The sequence below is a fragment of the Protobothrops mucrosquamatus genome, unplaced genomic scaffold (genome assembly GCF_001527695.2).
Source record: "Protobothrops mucrosquamatus isolate PMUCROS unplaced genomic scaffold, P.Mucros_1.0 scaffold4262, whole genome shotgun sequence".
Taxonomy (NCBI): Eukaryota; Metazoa; Chordata; class Lepidosauria; order Squamata; family Viperidae; genus Protobothrops; species Protobothrops mucrosquamatus.
Genome location: NW_015390180.1, coordinates 5,205 through 27,790, shown reverse-complemented (window position 1 = coordinate 27,790; position 22,586 = coordinate 5,205). Strand labels below are relative to the sequence as shown.

General features: G+C 46.1%; 3 protein-coding genes across 3 annotated transcripts in view; 2 read left to right on the top strand and 1 right to left on the bottom strand.

Moving 5' to 3' along the window:
* The window catches only part of CNIH2 (cornichon family AMPA receptor auxiliary protein 2), an 11,350-nt gene extending 4,052 nt beyond the window's left edge, over nt 1-7,298 (top strand). Inside the window, exons 3-6 of the mRNA XM_015828129.1 lie at nt 1,093-1,140; nt 3,582-3,694; nt 6,329-6,472; nt 7,271-7,298. Coding sequence (XP_015683615.1) covers nt 1,093-1,140; nt 3,582-3,694; nt 6,329-6,472; nt 7,271-7,298 — 333 coding nt within the window. The remainder of the gene's footprint in view (nt 1-1,092; nt 1,141-3,581; nt 3,695-6,328; nt 6,473-7,270) is intronic.
* A 7,089-nt stretch (nt 7,299-14,387) lies between these two features.
* On the bottom strand, nt 14,388-20,042 carry YIF1A (Yip1 interacting factor homolog A, membrane trafficking protein). Its single transcript, XM_015828130.1, has 8 exons — nt 19,905-20,042; nt 18,953-19,173; nt 17,556-17,660; nt 16,789-16,867; nt 16,102-16,159; nt 15,553-15,708; nt 14,954-15,047; nt 14,388-14,552 (listed from the first exon to the last, which is right to left on the bottom strand). Exons 1-8 carry the CDS (start codon nt 19,933-19,935, stop codon nt 14,403-14,405), a joined length of 894 nt encoding a protein of 297 aa, XP_015683616.1. The 5' UTR covers nt 19,936-20,042; the 3' UTR covers nt 14,388-14,402.
* The window catches only part of LOC107298760 (transmembrane protein 151B-like), a gene marked incomplete at its 3' end in the record, with an annotated part of 7,847 nt that continues 5,194 nt past the window's right edge, over nt 19,934-22,586 (top strand). Inside the window, exons 1-3 of the mRNA XM_015828124.1 lie at nt 19,934-20,003; nt 20,521-20,596; nt 22,271-22,297. Coding sequence (XP_015683610.1) covers nt 19,934-20,003; nt 20,521-20,596; nt 22,271-22,297 — 173 coding nt within the window. The remainder of the gene's footprint in view (nt 20,004-20,520; nt 20,597-22,270; nt 22,298-22,586) is intronic.

Here is a 22,586-nt window from a genome sequence, read left to right as displayed (position 1 = left end):
TAGACTTTTCACGACCCAACTAGGGAACATCATCAGTGCTAGAAGGGAGTGGGGTTTGTAGAGAGGAGGAGTGGGAGGAAGAGGAGGAGTGGGAGGAGGAGGAGGAGGAGGAGGAGGAGGAGGAGGAGGAGTGGGAGGAGAAGATGATGTGGGGTCCCTGGTGGTCTCTGAACTTGGTGGTTTTCTTGTAGACTTTTCACGACCCAACTAGGGAACATCATCAGTGCTAGAAGGGAGTGGGGTTTGTGGAGAGGAGGAGGAGGAGGAGATGTGGGGTCCCTGGTGGTCTCTGAACTTGGCGGTTTTCTTGCAGACGTTTCATTACCAAACTAGGTAACCCCATCAGTGCTAAGGAGAGTGAGGCCTGCTCTCTGCAAACAAGCTACTTGTACATAAACAGAGAGCAAATCCACTTCCTTCCAGCACTGATGCTAATTACCTACTTGGGTAACAAAATGTCTGCAAGCAGACGGCCAAGCTCGGGGAGCACCAAGGACCCCCACAGTTCAACCCGAGCCTCTTTTTGTTGATATCAGCCAAAGCTTATGACTTTCAGTTCCCGGAATCCAGTTTGAAGTTGGACCTGCCAAACGTGACGGGGCGCCCACTTCACAACTCCACAACCTGGGCTGTGTCACGAGAACGGGGAGCTTCAGTTCTCCGCTTCCATCTGGAAGCCATAAGCTGCCTTTTCCGTGATTTTGCAGCTCAGCAGCCTTGCCCCCCCCCGTCCATTCTTGCACTCATCGCTTCCCTCAGTCTTCCCCGTCTGTAAAATGGGCTTCAGACAGTGGGGCGTTGTTTTTTTTTCGCGACGCCCGAGCGACCGTACCACAGAGGCCCGTTCTGCGGAGGCATGTGGCTTTTCTCCCTCAAACGTCTGAAAAGTTAAATTAAAATAAAATAAAAAAATATCAAGCTTAGGGCTGACTTGACGGATTGAGAGTCTTTTTCGGTGGGTTTTTGCAAAAAGGGGGGAAATCTTTTTTGCAGCCCCCTCCCCAACTTAAGTCACCCAACCCTTCTCTTCCCTCCATTGTACTCATCCCTGCCCTCAGCGACGGTTTCAACCTGTTTTATATTTCCCTGCAGAGAGAGAGGTTGAAAAATGTCGAACGGATCTGTTGCCTTCTGAGAAAAGTGAGTATGGTGCCTTTTTCCACTGCATTTAGCTTTCTTTTTTTGCCCCCCTAAAGATTCCTCTCTAAGGAGCGCCGGTTTCTTGATCTGTCTGTCCAAAGCTGAAGGACCTGAAGTGTTAATAATCACTTTCTAATGCCTTTTAGCGAGGTCACGCTTGGAATGTGGCCTCCATTTTTGGTTTTCACAATATTAAAAAAAGATGCTGAGAATCCGGAAAGAGGGCAGAGAAGAGCAGCAAAGATGATTAGGGGACAGGGGGCTAAAACATACGAAGAAGAACGGTTGCTAGAATTGGGTTTGATTTGTTTAATGAAAAGAAGGACTAGGGGGGACATGATAGCAGGGTTCCAATATTTGAGGGGATGCCCCAAAGAAGAGGGGGGGGGGTCAACCTCTTCTCCAACGACCCTGAGGGAAGGACAAGAAGCAACGGATGGAAACTAAACAAGGAGAGAAGCAATCTAGAAATAAGGAGAAATTTCCTGACAGAATATCTTCCTTCCTTCCTTCCCTCCTTCCCCTTCCTTTCTTCCTTCCTTCCTTCCCTCTCCCTCCTTCCCTCCCTCCCCTTCCTTCCTTCCCTCTTTCCCTCCTTCCCTTCCCCTTCCTTCCTTCCGTCCTTCCTTCCCTCCCTCCTTCCCTCTTTCCCTCCTTCCTTTCCCCTTCCTTCCTTCCATCCTTCCCTCTTTCCCTCCTTACCTTCTCCTCCCTTCCTCCCTTCCATCCATCCTTCCTTCCCTCTTTCTCTCCTTCCCTTCCCCTTCCTTCCTTCCTTCCTTCCTTCCTTCCTTCCTTCCTTCCTTCCTGTCCATCTGTTCTAGCCAGCCAGCCATCCACCCATCCATCTTCTATCTCTATGTCTGTCTCTCTGTCTCTCTGTCTCTCTGTCTCTCTGTCTGTCTGTCTGTCTGTCTGTCTCTCTCTCTCTCTCTCTCTCTCTCTCTCTCTCTCTCTCTCTCTCTGTGTCTATCCATCTATCCATCTTGTACCTTTTTCTCCCTCCCTCCCTCCCTCTCCGTCCCTGAAATGCAAATACAGCTATCAGTAAGATCCAACTTCTTTCTCAACAAAGTTCTGACTTTCTAAAATGAGTTGTAAACCCCAGGGTATTTGGGGGCGCTCACCGCCAAGGGTTATTCTTGTCTGGAAGTGTGGCTATGTACAAATATACGCACGCACATACACACACACTACAAAGGGAGGTCTGTTCCTCTCAAATCTGTTGCAGTTTGTTCCTGTCAGTCTAAATTAAACTGAAATGAAGGAAGGAAGTGGTTTGTGCATTGGGGTTAGTGATGGGGAAGACTCAGAGGTTCAGTTTGGGCAAAATTACCCAAAAGAGATTAATTCAGCCTGGTGTAAGAAAAGCCTTAATTTGACCCCTTAATTTGACCCTCCTCCTATCTTGAAATCAACACAATGATCACAATATATTGCATTATATTGTTGCATTATTATAATACATTATGCTGCATTACTATATTGGATCACTGCATTATACATTATGCTGCATTCTTATATTGCATTCTTTTATTGCATTACATTGCATTATTATATATTATGCTGCATTCTTATATTGCATTCTTACATTGCTTTATAGTGCGTTGTTATGCATTATTATGCTGCATTACTATATTGTATTATGGCATTACATTATGCTGCATTCTTATATTGCATTATTATATCCCCATATTGCACTCTTATGGTGCCTTATTTTACTACATAATTATATCGCCTTTTTATACTGCATGATTGCCATATTATTCTTGCATTATCACACCGCATTGTTCTTAACATTATCATTTATTTTTGCAAAAGCAGATCCGGCTTAGGAACCAAATGTCAGCTAGTTCAGACTGCCATTTCTGATCGAGCGACGTTTGATAGCGTTTCCATCGCAAGCCCATCCAATCTTAGGTTTATGACAGAGATGTTGTGACACCTGACAATAAAACGTTAGGCTGTTCACACGACTGTCGCGAATTCATTAGTCAGCCAGGGACTATTAATAAGCGTAAAACCTAAAATTGATTTTTTTTTCCTTCTCTCTCATCTTTTCTGAGTTTTTTTTTTTATTTAGAAGATTAAAGGTTGCCTTGTTAATGATGCAAGCCCCAAATAAATAAAACGAGGGGGAAAAAATCATTCTTTTTGGGAGGCAGATGTGGCATCTCTGCAAAAAATCCCTTTTGATAACGTTGGCAGTCGCTCCGATTAGAAAAGGGAGCATCGAATAAATCTGTTTATATCAGACAGGATTTTGCGCAGGAGAAAGAAACCGAATTGCTGGGTAATTGTGTTGTGGGGGATTTTCTGAGGATAATGGTTGCGTATCCAAGGGGTTGCGAACCAACCGTAGGAACAGAACGAAACCACCGCCACAAAAATTCCAGCTCTTTCCATCTGATGGGGGAATTTGAGTTTTTTTTCCCCGACAGCTTGTGGTTCCGGAATATTCGATCCACGGACTTTTTTGCCTGATGTTCCTCTGTGCAGCTGAATGGGTGACTCTGGGCCTCAATATCCCCCTCTTGTTCTACCATTTGTGGAGGTAAGCCCCCCACCCCTTTATCCCTCCCGGCGGCCTCCTTCGCCAGGGGGGCTTCCCAGCAGACACCAGCCAGCAGAAGGAAAGCAACATCGGGGGGTAGCTGGCCAGGCAGAGTTGCAAGTTTTTAAAAAAGTATTTTTTTTTTAATTTTTGTGTTTAAAGAAGGATTTTGCTTCTTTCCCTTCCTTCTTTCCCTTCCTTCCTTCCTCTCTAATCCTTCCTTCCTCCCTCTCTCCTTTCTCACTCTTTTCCTTCCTTTCTTCCTTCCTTTCTTCCTTCCTTCCTTCCTTCCTTCCCCTCTAATCCTTCCTTCCTCCCTTTCTCCTTTCTCACTCTTTTCCTTCCTTCCTTCCTTCCTTCCTTCCTTCCTTCCTTCCTTCCCCTCTAATCCTTCCTTCCTCCCTCTCTCCTTTCTCACTCTTTTCCTTCCTTCCTTCCCCTCTAATCCTTCCTTCCTCCCTCTCTCCTTTCTCACTCTTTTCCTTCCTTCTCCCTCCTCCCTCCCTTCTTCCTTCCCCATTCCCCTCTAATCCTTCTTTCCTCCCTTCCTCTCTTTTCCTTCCTTCTTTCTCTCTCCTCCCTCCCTCCCTCTTCTTCCTTCCCTATTCCTCTAATCCTTCCTCCCTCCCTCCCTCTTTCCTTTCTTTTCCTTCCTTCCTTCCTTCCTTCCTTCCTTTCTCCCTCTCTCTTTTCTTTTCCTTCCTTCCTTCTCTCCCTCCTCCCTCCCTCCCTTCTTCCTTCCCCATTCCCCTCCAATCCTTCCTTCCTTCCTCCCTCTCTCCTTTCTCAGTCTTTTCCTTCCTTCCTTCTTTCTCTCTCTCCTCCCTCCCTCCTTCTTCTTCCTTCCCCATTCCTCTCTAATCCTTCTTTCCTTCCTTCCTCCCTCTCTCCTTTCTCAGTCTCTTTTCCTTCCTTCCTTCCTCCCTCCCTCCCTCCCTCCCGTGACCCTGGGATGCTTCCCCCATCACAAATAAATTTAATAAAGAAAAATCAAATCACTCAATAAATATGTTCTGGTTGCCAAGCACCTGAATCATAAACCTGTGATGACGGTCATAAGTAGAGAACCAGTTGTAAGTCACTTTTTTCAGCGCCATTGCCCCTTCGAACAGTCCCTAAGCGAAGATAAATAAATTCGAGGACTTAAACCTGTAAAAACTTTTCTTCCTGTACTGAAAATGAGAAAAAAGTTGGGAAATTTTCTTTCAACAGATGCTATTTTGTCGTTTTGTACGTCATTAGGCAATGTGTACATCCTTGTTTGTGGCAGTGTGCAAAAATAGACCTTAGCGGGGCAAATATGCGTATATATTTTCTATATATCGAAATAGCTAGTTTTGGTTCTAAAAAAAGAACAGATGGGACATCCCCCTGATTCTGTTTTGGAAATTAGATTCCGGGGTGTGGAAGAGAAGAAGCTTGGTGTTATCAAATAGAAAGTAGCAGGAATCCAATTAAATCCCAAATTTTAAAAAAGTCCCCAAAACTCAATTGTTTGGTTTTTTTTTTCCTCGTCCTTCTGTCTGAGTGTTGAGTTGGTGAGATTCGATCTCGTGATGATGAGTTGGTGAAGTTCCATCCTAATAAATTCAGGGCTGCTTTGTTTTAATTTGGAGCAACCCACTCCGAGTGTGATGGGCTTTCTTCTGTGGTGCAAAACCTCAGAATTGGCCGCGTTGAAGTGGCCGTTGATCATGTCGGGGTCAAAAGGGGCCATTCTGAGGCCACAACTGGTCATTCTGAGGCCACAGTTGGTCATTCTGAGGTCAGAATTGCTAATTTTGAGGTCAGAATTGGTCATTCTGAGGGCACAATTGGTCATTTTGAGGCCACAGTTGGTCATTCTGAGGACACAATTGGTCATTCTGAGGACACAATTGGTCATTTTGAGGCCACAGTTGGTCATTTTGAGGTCAAAATTGGTCATTCTGAGGTCAGAATTGGTCAGTCTGAGGCCACAGTTGGTCATTTTGAGGACAGAGTCGGTCATTTTGAGGTCAAAATTGGTCATTCTGAGATCAAAATTGATCATTCTGAGGCCACAGTTGGTCATTCTGAGGACACAATTGGTCATTCTGAGGACACAATTGGTCATTTTGAGGACACAGTCGGTCATTCTGAGATCAAAATTGATCATTCTGAGGCCACAGTTGGTCATTCTGAGGTCAGAATAGCTAATTTTGAGGTCAGAATTGGTCATTCTGAGGACACAGTTGGTCATTTTGAGGTCAAAAAGTGGTCATTTTGAGATCAGAATTGGTCATTCTGAGGCCACAGTTGGTCATTCTGAGGTCAGAATTGGTCATTCTGAGGTCAGAATTGCTAATTTTGAGGTCAGAATTGGTCAATCTGAGGCCACAGTTGGTCATTCTAAGGGCAGAATTGGTCATTCTGATGGTCAGAATTGGTCATTTTGAGGCTATAATTGTTCATTTTGAGGCCACAATTGGTCATCCTGAGATCAAAATCGGCCACATTGAGTTCACAGTTAGCCATTTTGAGGTAAAAATACTGGCCATTTTCAGATCAGAGTTAGCCACGTTGAGGCCACCGTTGGTCAGAACTGGACATTTTACAAGCCTCTGATTTTTTATTTTTCTTTTCCTTTATTCTTGTCTGCCTTTCTTCTCCCAGGTACTTTCACCGCCCGGCAGATGGTTCCGAAGTCATGTACGATGCCGTCTCTATCATGAATGCTGACATCTTAAATTATTGCCAGAAAGAATCATGGTGCAAACTGGCTTTTTATCTGTTGTCTTTCTTCTATTATCTGTACAGGTGAGTCCTGATTTTTACAGCTCTCCACGGCTGTTTACATTTTGCCCCACTTTTCTCTCACCGGCTACCCAAAAGTCACTAGAAACATTGCCACGAATGAGATAGTTCTCGACTTACGACAGGAAGGAAGGAAGGAAGGGAAGGGAAGAAAGGGAAGAAAGGCAGGGAGGGAGGGAGGAAAGAAGGAAAGGGCGGGAGGGAGGAAGGAAAGAAGGGAGGGAGGGAGGAAAGGAAGGGAGGGAGGGAGGGAAGAAAGGGAGGGAGGAAAGGAAGGAAAGAAAGAAAGGAAAGGAACAATGGAAGGAAGGGAGGGAGGAAAGGAAGGAAAGGGAGGAAGGAAAGATGGAAGGAAGGGAGGGAGGGAAGAAAGGGAGGGAGGGAGGAAAGGAAGGAAGGAAGGAAAGAAAGGAAAGGAACGATGGAAGGAAGGGAGGAAAGGAAGGAAAGGGAGGGAGGGAGGAAAGGAAGGAGGAAAGGAAGGAAGAAAGGGAGGGAGGAAAGAAGGATGGAAGGGAGGAAGGAAGGAAGGAAGGAAAGAAAGAAAGGAATGATGGAAGGGAGGGAGGGAGGGAAGAAAGGGAGGGAGGAAAGGAAGGAAGGGAAGGGAGGGAGGAAAGGAAGGATGGAAGGAAGGGAGGGAGGGAAGAAAGGAAGGAAAGGATGGAAGGAAGGAACGATGGAAGGGAGGGAGGGAGGAAGGAAAGGAAGGAAACGGAGGGAGGGAGGACTTGTCTGTACGTCAGGTTGCTCGGATTAACAGCCCCTTCCTCTTTCTCCTTTCCGCCTCTCGCCGTCCAGTATGGTTTATACGCTGGTGAGTTTCTAACCGAGCCAACCAAAGGGGCAGGACCCTCCGATCGACACCCCCCCCTTTGGACCCTCCGGGATGAATGGAGACCCCCCCCTTTCCTTCTGGACTTTGAAAGGCAAAGCCGAGACGGACTCACCCGTGCCTGAAGCCGATCAAGCCACCACCGCCTTTTTTTTTCAGAGGGGTGGGGCGTGTTTCTGCTTCCCCCCTGCCCCCCCCCGTGGTCCGGAAAACACCCACCCACCCCCCGTTATGATTTGGAGAAAGAAGCCAGCATCCTCCCCACGGCGGGACGCTTCCGGCTGCGTCCCCACTGAACTTTTTTTGGGGGGGAAGTCTGCAAATGGATTTGGGGGGCAGAAGATCCCCTTATCTCCACCCCCCTTCTATCTTCGCCCAGCTTATCGGCCCAGCTTTGAGTTTCTTCTCTTCCCCCCCTCTTTTTGGGGGTGGGGGTGATCTGGGGGCCAAAAATCCATTTCTCCAAAAAACAAACGAGGAAGGGAAAACCCACCACAAGGAAAATCCCCAAATTTGGCAACTATTTAATTGATTATGTGCTCGGGGTCCCGGAGGGAGAAATTGTTTTTTTGGGGGGGAGGGAGATAGCCTTCTCTCCTCTTTTTCTCCTCTCTGGAGAATGTCCTGTAGGATTTGGGGGGTGGGCTGGGATGCCACCCCCCAAAAAAATGGGCTGTTATTTTTTTCTCTTTTTTATTCCGGATGCTCTGAGTCCAGCATCTGTTGCTATGGCAATAGATCAGCCTCTCTCATCCCCCCTCCCTCTGCTTTTCTTTTTTTTCCCCTTTTCACACGCTCTGTCGTTTTCATCCCGTTTTCCCTCAAAATTACGAGCATCTCCATTGAGGAAAGCCAGCGTCTGTCTTTGGGGAGGGGGTGGTGGTGCATTTTCATATTAGAAAGACCCCCTCCCCCCTGCGATAATCAAGTGAAGCTTTTTTTAATTAAATCGTTCATTTAAACACAATAAAAAAATAAAATTTTAATGATTTTAACCAGGGGTGGGTGGGGAAAACTATGGATCCTAGCCCCCAGGTTGTTGTTTTTTTCTTCAGAAAAAAACCCCACCAGCTGGCTCAAAAGCGACAGCCTTAATCTGCTAGACTGCTCCTGGCTGTGGAGGCTTTGCTTTTCCCGATCCGGTGAAAAGGGATTTCTTTGGCCTTCTCCCGTTTTCACAAAAAAAAAAAAAGGCAGATTTTTGCCAGACGAGCAGAATTTATTTCATTGATTGACCGAGTTCTCTTTTGATTTGTCGGTTGTTGTTTTTTTTTTATTTTACAAATTGAAATTTTAGTTTAGAAGTCAAAGGAGGGAGATGGAGAGAGAGAGAGAGAGGGACGGGCCCGGAGTTGTTTGTTTTTTTTGCAATTTGGTGATTTTTGTCTTTATCAGCCACCCGCAGGATCGATGCCGCTTTAAAGGCCCACCTAGCAAAGAGAATTAACCCTTGTGCCAATCTAACATTCGCCAGGAAGGAGACCCGACCCCCCCCCATTAGATGAAAGAAAAGGTTTTAAGAAGAGATTGGACAGCCATTTGTAAGGTTTGGGCTGGGGGGTTGGACTAGAAGACCTCCAGGGGTCCCTTCCAGCTCTAGGATCCTCTTCAGGAACAAAGGCTTGAATCTAAAGGGCCGAAGTGGAATCAATATAATTTTAATTTCCTTCTTCCCTGGAAATTGACGATGATCCTGTTTTTTTTTAATAACATTTGAATTTCAATCCACGTGGCATTTCTTAAGAGCAGCAATTTCCAAACTTGGCAACTTTTAAAACTTCAATTCCCAGAATTCCTCAGCAAACCGGTCCACAAATCTTTAAAGTTGTGTAATTTGCTGACTGGGGAATTCTGGGAATGGAAGCTCACAAGTCTTATTAAAATTGTGTAATTTGCTGACTGGGGAATTCTGGGAATCGAAGCCCACATTAAAATTGTGTAATTTGCTGGCTGGGGAATTCTGGGAATCGAAGCCCACATTAAAATTGTGTAATTTGCTGGCTGGGGAATTCTGGGAATCGAAGCCCACAAGTCTTAAATTTGCCACGTTTGGAGACCCTGCCTTAACCCAAATTAGCACAAACCACCAAAAAGATTGTCCGCCCTGATTTCTTTCTTTTTCCCATATATTTTTCCATCTAGTTCTCTTTTTTTCCCTCTCCATCCTTGCATTTGGGGTGGCTTGTTCGGCAAAGCGCCCAGCTTGCGACGGGCTGACCAAACGGAGCAGGCAGGAGCTGAAACTCTGGATTTTGGGGTGAGGGGGGAAGGAGACCGCTGGACCCCACTTCTACCCCTCCTGGGGGCCACTGTATAAAACAAAGTCCGGTTGGAAATAAAGACGATGATTTGATTGTGGCCAGGAGTTCCGCTGTCTTGTGTGAACGAAAAGAAGGTGGATTTCCTTCGGAGATGCCGGCTCACCTGGAGGGCGTCTGGACACCTGCAGTGGGGGTGCCACCTTGACAGTTCTCGACTTAGCGACTGAAGTTACAAGAGCACCAGAAAAGGTGACTTACGACCGGTCCTCGCCCTTATGACTGTCGCAGCATCCACGTGATTACGTGGTCAGGATCTGGGTGCTTGGGAATTGGCAGGGGTTTATGGAAGGAAAGGGGGGGATGGCAGAAGGAAGGAGAGAAATGAGGGAGGGAGGATTGATTAGAGTGGGGAAGGAAGAAAGGATTAGAGAAGGAAGGAAGGAAAGAAGGAAAGATTAGAGGGGGAAGGAAGGAAAGATTAGACGAAGGAAGGAAAGAAGGATTAGAGGGGGGAAGGAAAGGATTAGAGGAGGAAGGAAGGAAGGATTAGACGAAGGAAGGAAAGGAGGATTAGAGGGGGGAAGGAAAGGATTAGAGGAGGAAGGAAAGAAGGATTAGAGGGGGAAGGAAAGGATTAGAGGAAGAAGGAAGGAAGGATTAGACGAAGGAAAGAAGGATTAGAGGGGGGAAGGAAAGGATTAGAGGAGGAAGGAAAGGAGGATTAGAGGGGGGAAGGAAGAAAGGATTAGAGGAGGAAGGAAGGATTAGAGGGGGGAAGGAAAGGATTAGAGGAGGAAGGAAGGAAGGATTAGACGAAGGAAGGAAAGAAGGATTAGAGGGGGGAAGGAAAGGATTAGAGGAGGAAGGAAGGAAGGATTAGACGAAGGAAGGAAAGAAGGATTGGGGGAAGGAAAGGATTAGAGGAGGAAGGAAAGAAGGATTAGAGGAGGAAGGAAAGAAGGATTAGAGGGGGGAAGGAAGAAAGGATTAGAGAGGAGGAAGGAAAGAAGGATTAGAGGGGGGAAGGAAGGAAGGAGAAATGAGGATATGAGGGGAAGGGAGTGATAAACATGGTGAAAGAAGGAAGGAAAGGAGGAAGAGGGAAGCAGGAAAGGAAGGGATATAGAGGGGGGAAGGAAGAAATACGAAAGGAAGGAAGGAAAAGATGGAGGTGGGAGGGAAAGCAGGAAGGAGAGAAAGGGACGGGCTGAAGGAGAAGGGAGGAAAGGCATGAAAGGAAGGAAGAAAGGAAGAGAATTCCAAAAAGGAGCGAGGGAGGAGAAGGAAGCGAGGGAAGCAGTGAGGAAGGAAAGGAAGGAAAAAAGGCGAGGGAGGGAGGAAGGAAGGAAAAGCAGGGAGAGAACTGAGTAAATAAGGAAGGAGAGGAAGGAAGGCACCTTGGAGGCAAAACCGGATATCCAGACCGGGGGGGGGGGGGCTTTCCTCAAACCTGCTGGATTGCTGCCGATTGTCTCCCCCCCCTTCAAAAAAATCCGAGCAGCCCCTGCAAAGGGGGGGGGAGGAAATGTGGGTGCTGTGTGCGTGTGCACACACGTGCAAAGAGCACAGGAGAGCCGTGTCTGTAGACGGTGTTGCTGCCATCCAGCCGCCCCCACAGCATTGAGTTCTCTCTCTCCCCCAGCCATGATGCTTAGAAAAGCTGCAACCATCCTGACATACACACACACACAAACACAACACACAAAGCACATGGGGGGGGGCTTCTGTCCCCAGGCCTAGAACGTAGCTAGTTTTTGGCTAGTTTTCCTTTCCTCCTCCTCGTCCTCCACCCCCCCTTTTTTTTGCATTAGTGACACCCCAAACATGCTGGGGGAAACTGAGGCCTGCCCCCCCCCTTGCATGCACTTGCCTGGAGGATCGACCGCTGTTAACCGTGACAAATGATTTTAAGGCGCCTGGATTCCCGGCTTAGGTAGCGAAGGCTTCCGATGCGACACACTGCAAATCCTCACTTTACAACAGTTCATTTAGTGACCGTAACGGCACTGAAAAAAAAGGGACTTGGGACCAGTTTTCCCCACTTAACGACCGTTGCAATCCCACGTGATCCAAAGTCAAGACGCCTGGCAACTGACTCGTATTTACGACGGTCGCAGCGTCCCGTGTGTGTGTGTGTGTCACGTGATCCCCTTTTGCGACTTCCTGATCAGCAATGGGGAAGCCAGATCCGCTTAACGACCGGGTTACTAACTTAACAACCGCGGGGATCCACTTTAACCACCGTGGCGGAGAAAAGTCACAAAAGCGGGAGCAAAGTTCACTGTCTCACTTAGCGACCGAAAGCCTGAGCTCTTGGGCGGTCGTTAAGCCGAGGACTACCTGCAAGAAGAACGAGAATAACCCTCCTTCTCTACATTTACAAATCGCCAGCCATTTTTTGGGGGGGGGGGCTAGGAAGGCCGGCTGTGCTCCCCCAAAACGGGACATTTAAGATAATCCGGAGCGGAGGGAAAAAAATAAAAGGAAAAAAGAAACAAGGATTTGAAAATGATGGTTGGAGAAAACCCAACAAAAAGACACATCAGGATTTCCTTTGTGTTCCCGCGCCAGGCGACATGTTCCCCCCTCCCCGTGTTTTTTTTTTATGGGGGTTTTTTTTGCAAAATGTTCTTTTCAAATGCCGGCGGAGGTTGCCACCTAGCTCGGGAAAAATGGAATTATTTTTCCTTCTTATCGACAGCCTCTTCCCTCCGGAGCTGAGCAGGTGGTGGGAGAAACCTTAAAATTTCCATTTTCTGTGAAAATAGGAGGCGCCCCAGGAATTGGGGAGGGGGCTTTTTGGGAATTAACAGCCGGGAAGAAAAGGCTTTAAACTACCAAAATACCGTAAAGCCTCAAACCTCCAATTTAACCTGTTGTTTTTCTTTCTTCGCAATGGATCTTTGCTCTCTGCTGCAAACTAGCAACAGATGCAGAGAGGAACTCCTCCTCCTCCTGACTTTGGACTACAGCTCCCATCATCCTGGCCCAGGGGATGGGGATGTGGAGAGCTGGATTCCTCAAACCGTTCCAGGGTGACAGGAAGTCCTCGATTTAACGACCACGATCGTGACCGGCGCTTTTGTCACTAAGCCACGTGGTCACCGTTCAATAAATCGCGGACTATTTCACCACTTTGCGGCGGACGTTAAGCGAATCGCACAGCTGTTAAGCCCCAGGTGGCTTCCCTCCGCTCATTTGGGGAGGGGGTGGTCGTAAATGGCGATCCACGCGACCGTCGTAAATCACGCCAGGGGGGGAATGAATGGTTCAAAAGTTTGACCGTGTTGATGCTGCAACGGACGTATGTTGGAGGACCGATTGCAGGTCGCTTTTTTCCCCAGCTTCAAGCGGTCATTAAGCGGAACAGCCGTTAAGCCGAGGACAGCCTCACTTTAATTCTCCTTTTGAAACGTTGACTTTTGTTTAGTGACCATTTGAAGTCACAACGCCAGTGGAAAAACGTGACTGATGAGCCTTTTTCACACTTAGGACCGTTGCAGCATCACGGGATCAAAATCCGGACGCTTGGCAACTGACTCGCATTTACGACGGTTGTCGCAGTGTCCCGGAGTCACGTGATCCCCTTTTGCGACCTTCGGACAAGCAGGAGCCCGATTCGCTTAACAGCAATAAATTACTAACTTATCAAGTGAGCGATTTGCTTAATGACTGCGGCAAGGTCAGTTGCAAAATGGGACAAAACTCACTTAACCAATGGCTCAATTGCGGTCGTAAGTCGAGGACTACCTGTACTCAGATCCCTTCCTGGCGATCAACCCTGGGAAAACAGGAATCCTGTTTTGGGAATGCTGGGGAAAATCCAGTCGCTTGCAGAGGAAACACCTTCAAAATAAAATACATGCAGGACACACCTTTGCCAGTTTTGTTCTGCGCACCGCAGAGTTTTATAAACTTTTATCACACTTGCAAGAAAACCAAAAATTCCGTCAAGGGAGCAACGGTAGAAAATCGAACACAGATTCCTTTCCTCTCCTCACCCCACAGGCTAGTCCAACCCAAACTCTTCACACTTCGAATTTTATTTTTATTTATTTTTTTCATCTCTGCCTTTGCATCTTTTTTCACTTCTCGGCAATGAAGAACCATACTGGATTTGTTCTAGATCGGTGCTTCTCAATCTCAGCCACTCGGAAAATAGGTGGACTACAACTCCCAGAATCCCTCAGCCAGCATGGAATCCTGGGAGTTGAAGTCCACCCATCTTCAAGCAGCCCCAAGGTTGAGACGTTTTTCCAAATCGGTGCTTCTCAACTTTAACCACTTCAACGATGGGTGGACTACAACTCCCAGAATCCCTCAGTCAGCATGGAATCGTGGGACTTGAAGCCCACCCATCTTCAAGGTGGAGAAACACCGTTTCTAGACCCACAATCCTGGCAAGAAGACCACCAGTGGAGACAGCAAAAAACAGAAAATCCATATTTTTGTGCTAGAAAAGCTCAAAACTCATCCAACTCAAGTAAATCCTGAACTGCCTCTATAAGGAAGACCCCCGAATCTACCCCATTTTTTAAAAAAACGAAACAGAAAGGGGACTTCAATTTTGGAGTTGTGGACAAGCGTCAACTGGGACAGCGGGACAGCTTCCGCTGCTCCTGGGCGAGAAGAGTCACGAGTGCGAATGACCCGCTGCCTTTAGCGTCATTCTTCAAGGGGATGGATCCCCCGCTTGTCCTCCTCCGTGGAGCCCCACGCTTGAATTTTGGGGGAGGGGGGCCCAGGAAGAGAGAGAACTAGGGGAGCGGCGAAATTGGGGGGGGTGAACCGAAACAGAAAAAGGAGGAAGTGCGCCCCAAAGTCTCCTCTCCTCCATTTAATGCACCAACTGGGCCGTCAACCAGTACAAAACTAAGGGCTGAAAGGCAGCGGCGCCTAGCGTGACGTACATCTGTGCCCGTCCGGTGGTCCGGCTCAGTCCGTCTTGTACCACCGAAGTGAGGATCTTCATCCGTAAGGAACGCACCTGGATGGGCAGAGACGGGCATCAGAAGCGTGTTTAGACGGGCACCTTGTTCGTCAACTAAATCTCTCAGCGCCTAGCTGGCTTGAGGGTGGAGTTCCCACGTCCATCATGCACCAAAGGGATGGGGTATGGATTTCATTTCCACCTCAACTTGAGTTTAACTTTGCTTTTATAATTTTTAAATAGCTCAAGGTGACGGACTTACGTAATCTTTCTTTCTTTCTTTTTTCTTTCTTTTTCTTTTCTTTCTTTCTTCCTTCCTCCCTTCCCTTCCTCCCTTCCTTTCTCCTCCTCGCTCCCCTGCACCACAACCCTTTGAGGTGGGTTGGGCTGAGAGAGGGGGGGACTGGCCCCCAAAGTCACCAAGCCATTTGTACCACCCTGAACACCGCCGGACTCACCATGAAATACATAAGAGAACAGGAGGCCCACGCCAGAGTAATGTAGTAGCCGTTCAGCCCAAAAATTAAGCCCCCGACCACAGTGAGGATCATCCTGGAGAGGAGAAATAAAGAATTGTGTGTGTTTTGTGTGTGTGATTAACACATCCTTCCAAACTGGGCAGGAATTAACGTTTTACACCCAAGAGCAAAGAACGAGCCATTCTCCCAATGCTGAATCACAGCAAAGGATCTTCATTTAACAGACGTCTGATGCAACGGACAAATCCTTCTGAAATAACGGACAGCTCCATTGTATCCATAACACTCTTAAGCGGTGCTTAAATTTAATTTTGAATTGAACAAAGTTAATTTCTGTTCTATTCACATCCTCCTCAATACTCAAGACATGCTGTTGAGGTTCTTCGCAGCTTCTTTGGGATTTAACGGACTTTCTCTCCCAATTCGTCTGTTAAATCAGGAATTTGCTGCCACTCGCCCAGCCTCAAATCGGTTGGACAACTATAGGAAACGGCGTCGAATTCAAGGAGCTTGTGTCAGTGGGGGCTTCTGGGAAACAGAGTTTAATCCGCGAAGCAGAGAGGTCCTTCCTAACTCACCCAACATATTTGTAGCCGCAATAAGCCAGAAGATCAAACGTGCCCAGATCACTTTGGACCGTGGTAAGGTAGAGACCAAGGAGAAGGGCGAGGACTTCAATCACCATCCACACAAAGGCCGTACTGGCGCACATCCCGAGGACCTCTGGGGAAAACCTGGGCGGGTAGAAAAAGTGACGCCCGAATGATTCACGGTCTGGCTTCCAACAGGCCAGCAGGTGTCCACAAGAGACAACTCACAACCATCCCAGCCTGACAAGCCATATCAATGGGGGAAGCCACATCACCAACGCTCATCTGATCAAAATTCGGACGCTTGGGCCCGATTCACACTTATGATGGTTGCAGGGTGGCCAAAAAAAGGTCGTAAAATGGGATGAAAACCCACTTAAATTCACGTAAATCGAGGTCCACTTACAATCTGCTCCTTGCCAAAGTCTACATTATGCCCGGCCTCAAATCTTCCACCCACAACCCAAATTCACCCCCTAACTTCCACCGCTTTCAGTAAGATGTAAAATTGGGAAGCAAAAAATAATTTTTCCGTACCTTTTCTGTATCCCCAGGGCCATCCCAGCCAGCAAAATATACGTAATGAAGGCCATACCTGTGGAGCAGAAAATATTATTTTTTTAAAAAAAAAGAAAGCCTCCAGATTTTGGAGTTGGAATTTTTTTTGTTTTCAATAGGAGAACTACAATATTGTGATTTTAATTTTTTTAAAGAGCACGGTCCAACAGGAATGTATTCTACCAGTTGGATTTCTCCAGCCCTTCCGTAATTAAAAGTACAAAATCAAAGTCCGTTCTTAGATAATGCCTTGCGATTACCTCTTTGTCCCATAAAATGACAAGAGTCTAGGTTTTTTTAAAAAAAATAAAATTGCTCCCAGCAAATCAGAACTAGCAATTCTATCTTTGGCAGGTTGAACATCAATTATCTGATCGATTTAATCGGATTATTAAATTAGCTCTTTTTATGCATTTCTGTTTTGAGATGGTTCGGGCTGCCCAACTCAAAGCATGTGCAGAGTTTAGCCTTAAAAACAAATAACAACAACTCAAAAATGCCAAAAAAGCAAAACTCACACATTTGGATATACAATATATAAATCAAAGAATCGTAAAAGCCTCATAAGTAATATCCACGTGGTCCTTGACTCAGGAACGATTGTTTAATAACTGCTCAGAGTTATGACGGCCTCAGAATAAAAAAATATAAAATAAAATGACTCACTAGGAATATACAGATCGGGAGCGTTGACGTCCTGGCGGGGAGTGAGAGGAACGTCACGATGATATTGAACTTCCCAATTCTACAAAAAAACAATTTATGCATTTGCCTATCACCAATCCGTAGCTTCCATCCCCTTCCAAAATTATAACTAAAAAAAAAAAACCCCCTTTATTTTTTTCACCAAATTTAAAAAGCGTCTAGTTCAATTTTTCAGCTGCAGAGAGAGCCTCGATCAAAAGTCTTCCCTAAAAGGAATCTTTCTTCTGATATTCGATTTAGCCTCCCAACGCGTTCCCCAATGTGTTTTCTATTTCCAGTGGCAATGAGTTCCACAGGTTAACCGAGCTAAGTGAAGAAATACATCTTGGCTGCTGGAATCTGACAAGACCCGAACTCTGCAATGAAGGCAGATCCCTTTTAATTCCTAACGATTTATAATCACTCATTTAGCAATCTTTCCAAATTATTACACTGGAAAAAGTGGCTTCTAACCAGTCCTCGCCCTTACGACCGTTGCAGGATATCAGTCATGGGATCCAAATTCGGTTGCTTGGCAACCGGCATATATTTAGGATGGTTACAGCATCCCAGGGTCCTGTGATTGCCATCTGTGACTTTCCCACCGGCTTCCAACAAGCTATAGGGGAATCCGGATTTGCTTAACGACCGCAGAATTCACTTAAGAACTGCAGTGATTTTTTTCCACCACCCTGGCAATAAAAATCCGGCTCGTGACTCGCTTAAGGACCACCTTTTTTTTTCTTTACCTGGTGCACGTAAGGGAAGACTAATACGCCTAATTTTTTCATCACATACGTCGTGTCCACCGCAAAGAAGTACTTAAGCTTGTTGATAGAAACAAATCTGTGAATCTGCAAGAAAAAAAAAGAGATTTATTCAATTTACAAGGCCGTCCGTCTCACTAGGGGATCAAGTCATCCACGTAAGAGTTTGAGATTTGATTTTTATAGTGTCTGGTCGAAATAAATGCTCCAAGGGGCATTTCATTGACGAGCGAGGGGCTTTGATGGTTGATGGCTGCTAGCTTCAAGTTCTAAATTTTATAGAACCGGCAATCAAATAAATTTGCTGTTTGCATTCGACCCACAGTGTGACTATTTTCTTACAAAAACTAAAATGCAGATCTGGAAAAGGGGCAAATCAGAAAAGGCTCTTAAGAATTTTATATATGTGTCTGTCTATCTGTCTGTCTGTGTGTGCATGTATATACAGTATATATATATGGTTCTCTTTTAAGCATTTTTTTAAATAGCTGTTTTTGTAAACATTATCTGGGGCTTGGCCTCGAAAGAAGTTATACACATAAACAATGAAATGAATTTGCCTTTGGGATGAAACCCCAGACAATGTTTACAAAAACTACCTGTTTTTTAAAATAAATGTTTAAAAGTGAAGAATGCACCTCACTTTTATTTTAAAAAGACAAGTCAACAGCCCTGTTTTTCTCACATGAGTGCGCAGGGCCAAAAATACAATATAAATTGTATAATTATCTTTACAATAGACTAGAATGCAATGCAATGGAATATAACACAATCTGTAGGATTAAAACTAAATGTTTAGGTTAATTAGTTTAAATGACATTTAGTTTTAATCCTCTTTTAGTTCACGTGCTTTTAAATGTGCTGTATCATTTTTTATGCCTATTTTACTTGCTCGGTGTTGAATGTTATATGTCTGTAGTTTGTAGGTGCTTCTGACACCAATAAAACTAAATGACTTTTAGTTTTAATCCTATATATTATGTTATGTTGCACTGCATTGCACTTGGATCAAAATATATCTATATCTATCTATATCTATATCTATCTATATATCTATATCTATCTATCTATATATATACACACAGAGACAGACACACACATATATATACATATACATACATACATACACATATACATACATACATATACATACACAAACAAACACACACACATATATTCTATATATATGGAATAGGGCCGAAATAAAGAAGCAAAGTGAGATTTGGAAATATATATACATATACATATACATATACATACATACATACATACATACATATAAATTTAAAGGATGTATGACCACTGTAACAATTGTGCCTCTCTCTCCTTCAGCAATTTTTTTTTTTAAAAAAAGAGGATTCTCAATTTTCTTTTTTTACCTCTTTATGAACAATGTCTTTTCCCTGGGAAGCAATGGAGGTGCCATAAGCCACGGCGACGTTAGCAACCGGGTCAGCAAAAATCTGGTTGAAACTCATGTCGATCCCCGGCGTGGGGTAGCCCGCTTGGGGTGGCCCGTAGCCCGAGCTGGTGTCGTCAAAGAGCTGAGGGGCATCTGTAGATTGTGGCACAGGGGGGATCCTGGCCCTGTGTTTGGAGCCTGCGAGGGTGGAAAAAAATTAGGGAGGAGGAGGAGAAGAGGGGAACCCCACAGCCAGTAGCCAGCAGCCCTCAATCCAGAATTCGCACTCGGCACATGCCTACCTGTGCTTTACTAAATCTGCCCTCCCGTTTTAAAGTTTATTCACCCTTCAATTGATCACCCTCTCCGAAGGGACACTTGGGGTGGCTTCCAACGGAGGAGAAACAAGACTTGAATATTTATTTACATCCTAAATAATTCACATCCTAAATAATATTTAATTTAGATGTGCATTTGATTTACTCCGCTTCTAAGCCCGCCATGCAACCCCCAGCAACATAGAAAATAGCTAGTTTGGCACACCCCCCCAGAACGGAATCCCGGGATCGACCCCTCCCCTCCCAGCTCTGCCTTGCCCCAAAATTTGGGGGTGCAAAGTCAAAAATGGGGTTGAATTGGCCAACTAGCTCTAGTGGGTGGTGGGGTGATTTGATTCAAGCCCGGGGTTAAATCAAAAATGCACCCCGGAAGGGCCCCGACCGGCCAGCCGGATTTAGGGATCCCGGAGGATCTGGCGATCCACTGGGATCCACTGGGCCTCTCCAAAAGCAACAGGCGGGGAAGGGGTCAGGTGTTAATGCTGGATCCCCTCCCGGGCTAAGATCCCCCCCCAAAAAAAAATCCTCCCCGATTCTCCCCCCCACTGGATCCACCCGGCCTGCCCCCCCTTTCCCTTCCCCCCCACCTACCTGGCCCCCCATAACCAGGAGGATAAGCCATGGCGCCCCTCGATCGCTTCCCACCCGCGCGCCTCGATCCACTCCGCCCCGCGCGGAAAAGGATCGACGGTCCTTAATTAAATTAAACCCCCCCAAAAATTAATTAATTGAAAAAAATAAAACCCGAGCAGCAAAGTTGCGAAGAGATCCAAAAAAAAAAAAAAGAGAGAGAGAGAGCGAGGTTCTAAGCCACGTCCTCAAAGGCGCCGGCGCGGCCCAGGCGGCCGCTCCCATTGGCCGCCGCTTGTATCCTTTCGCAGGCTCCGCGCGCCGATTGGCGGAGAATGTATCCATTTCGCCCGGCGGAGGTTCCAAAGGGGCGGGGTTTGCTCGCTTGGCGTTTCCGAAGCCCTTCCGCGCACGCGCAGGAGGGAAAGGTGGTGGGAGGGGGGAAAGAAAGGCGTTCCCGGGAGTTTGGGTGGCAACCGGAGGTTTGGGGTGCCAGGCGGGGGCAGGGGATGATGGGAGTTGGGGTCTAGCCGAGCTGGCGACTGGTGGGAAGAAGCGGCGGGATGCAAAGGCGTTTTTTGTTTTTTTTTGTGGTGGTGGTTGTTCAGGGAATTGCCTGTGGTTTTTTTTCTTACAGAGGTTCCCTCTGATTGGCTGAGCCGCAAGGCTGGGAAAGATGGCCGATCCCGAGCGGTGCTGGGAGTTGTAGTTCAGTAAGACATCTAGTGCAGTGTTTCTCAACCTTGACAATTTTAAGGCATGTGGACTTCAACTCCCANAGGTTGAGAAACACCGATCTAGTGGCTCACAGTTCCCTAAGCCTTATTTGTAAGAGCAGCTATCCCCAAACTTGGAAGACTCGGTGGACTTCAGCTCCCACATATACATATACATATACACAGGGCTTTTTTTGTCATAGAACGCCCAGGATGGAGTTCCGGCACCTTTTTGGGATGGAACCTTGTAGGGTAGGCAAGGCGGGTTGTGTGACGTGTGTGAGTTCTGGCACCTTTTTTTTTTTTTACAAAAAAAGCACTGATTATAACCTATACCATATAATAATAATCATAATCATAATCATAAAATAATAATAATAATAATAATAATAATAACAACAACAACAACCACTTGAACACCATTGGCATTGACAAATTCGCTATTAGTCAATTGCAAAAGGCAGCCTTACTAGGAACTGCTTCCATCCTGCAACGAGATCTGTAACACCATCAAACATCCACATCTGCCTATCCCAGGTCCTGGGTAAGGATAGGTACACAAAATGCCAAATCCAGTCTGAACATCTGGCTGACTGTGCGATGATCCATTATAATAATAGTAAAGTTGGAAGGGACCTTGGAGGTCATCTAGTCCAACCCCCTGCTCAGGCAGGAAACCCTATACCATTTCAGACAAATGGCTGTCCAGCCTCTTCTTAAAAACCTCCAGTGATGGAGCGCCCACGATTTCTGGAGGCAGGCTGTTCCACTGGTTAATTGTCCTCACTGTCAGGAAGTTTCTCCTTAATAATTCCAGATTGCTTCTCTCCTTGATGAGTTTCCATCTGTTGCTTCTTCTCCTGCCTTCAGGGGCTTTGGAGAATAGTTTGACCCCCTCTTCTTTGGGGCAGCCCCTCAGATACTGGAACACTGCTATCATGTCTCCCCTATTTCTTCTTTCCTTTAGACTAGCCAAACCCAAGTCCCGCAGCCGTTCTTCGTATGTTTTGGCCTCCAGGCCTTGGGTCATCTTAGTTGCTCTTCTCTGATTTTTTTCCAAACTCTCAACATCTTTTTTTGCGATGTGACCATATGTATATATGTATGTATATGTATATGCAGGGCTTTTTTTGTCATAGAACGACCAGTTCCGGCACCTTTTTTGGATGGAACCTTGTAGGGTTGGCAAAGCGGGTTGTATGACGTGTGTGAGTTACGGCACCTTTTGTTTTTACAAAAAAAAGCACTGTGTATACGTATATGTATATGTTCAAAATTTTGTGGTTGACAAAGTGTTAAAGGGAGACTAGTATAGCTATTTCAAGCTCTATTTCAGAGTGATTTGTCCTATATTTGGTAGACTGGGTGCTTCATCCAACGTATAGATATGTACAGTATATGTATATATGTATATGTATACAGTGCTTTTTTTGTAAAAATAAAATAAAATGCCGGAACTTACACGTTATACAACCTGCCTTGCCTACCCTACAAAGTTCCATCCAAAAAAGATGCAGGAACTCCGTTCTGGGCGTTCTATGACAAAAAAAAGCCCTGGTTCGTTCTATCTGTGGTTTGGCTAGATCTGTGTCAGAACGTAGTTAGTAGGGCCAGGCTTTATCTGGCTGTGGGGCTATTACAGATCTGGTGGAGGTGATGTTATCTGCCGAGGGCGACCTCTGAAGATGACATAAAAGACTTTGGAATGGGAGAATTTCCGGGACCCCCCCCATTCCAGAGACCCTGACCAAACTTAGTCCGGTGGTAGCCCAATATAAACCAGGTTAATTCAGGGCAGCCGCATCTGCCCCTCGCTGCAAGCTTTGAAGCAATCTTGACTTCGGGGTTATTAGAACTAATCTCCTGGGGGGGCGAGAAGGCAGAAAGGCGAGTCTCTTTGACCCAGGTTTGCATTCCGACGTGCAGTCGCATCTGCCCCTCGCTGCAAGCTTCCGAGCAATCTTGACTTCGGGGTTATTAGAACTAA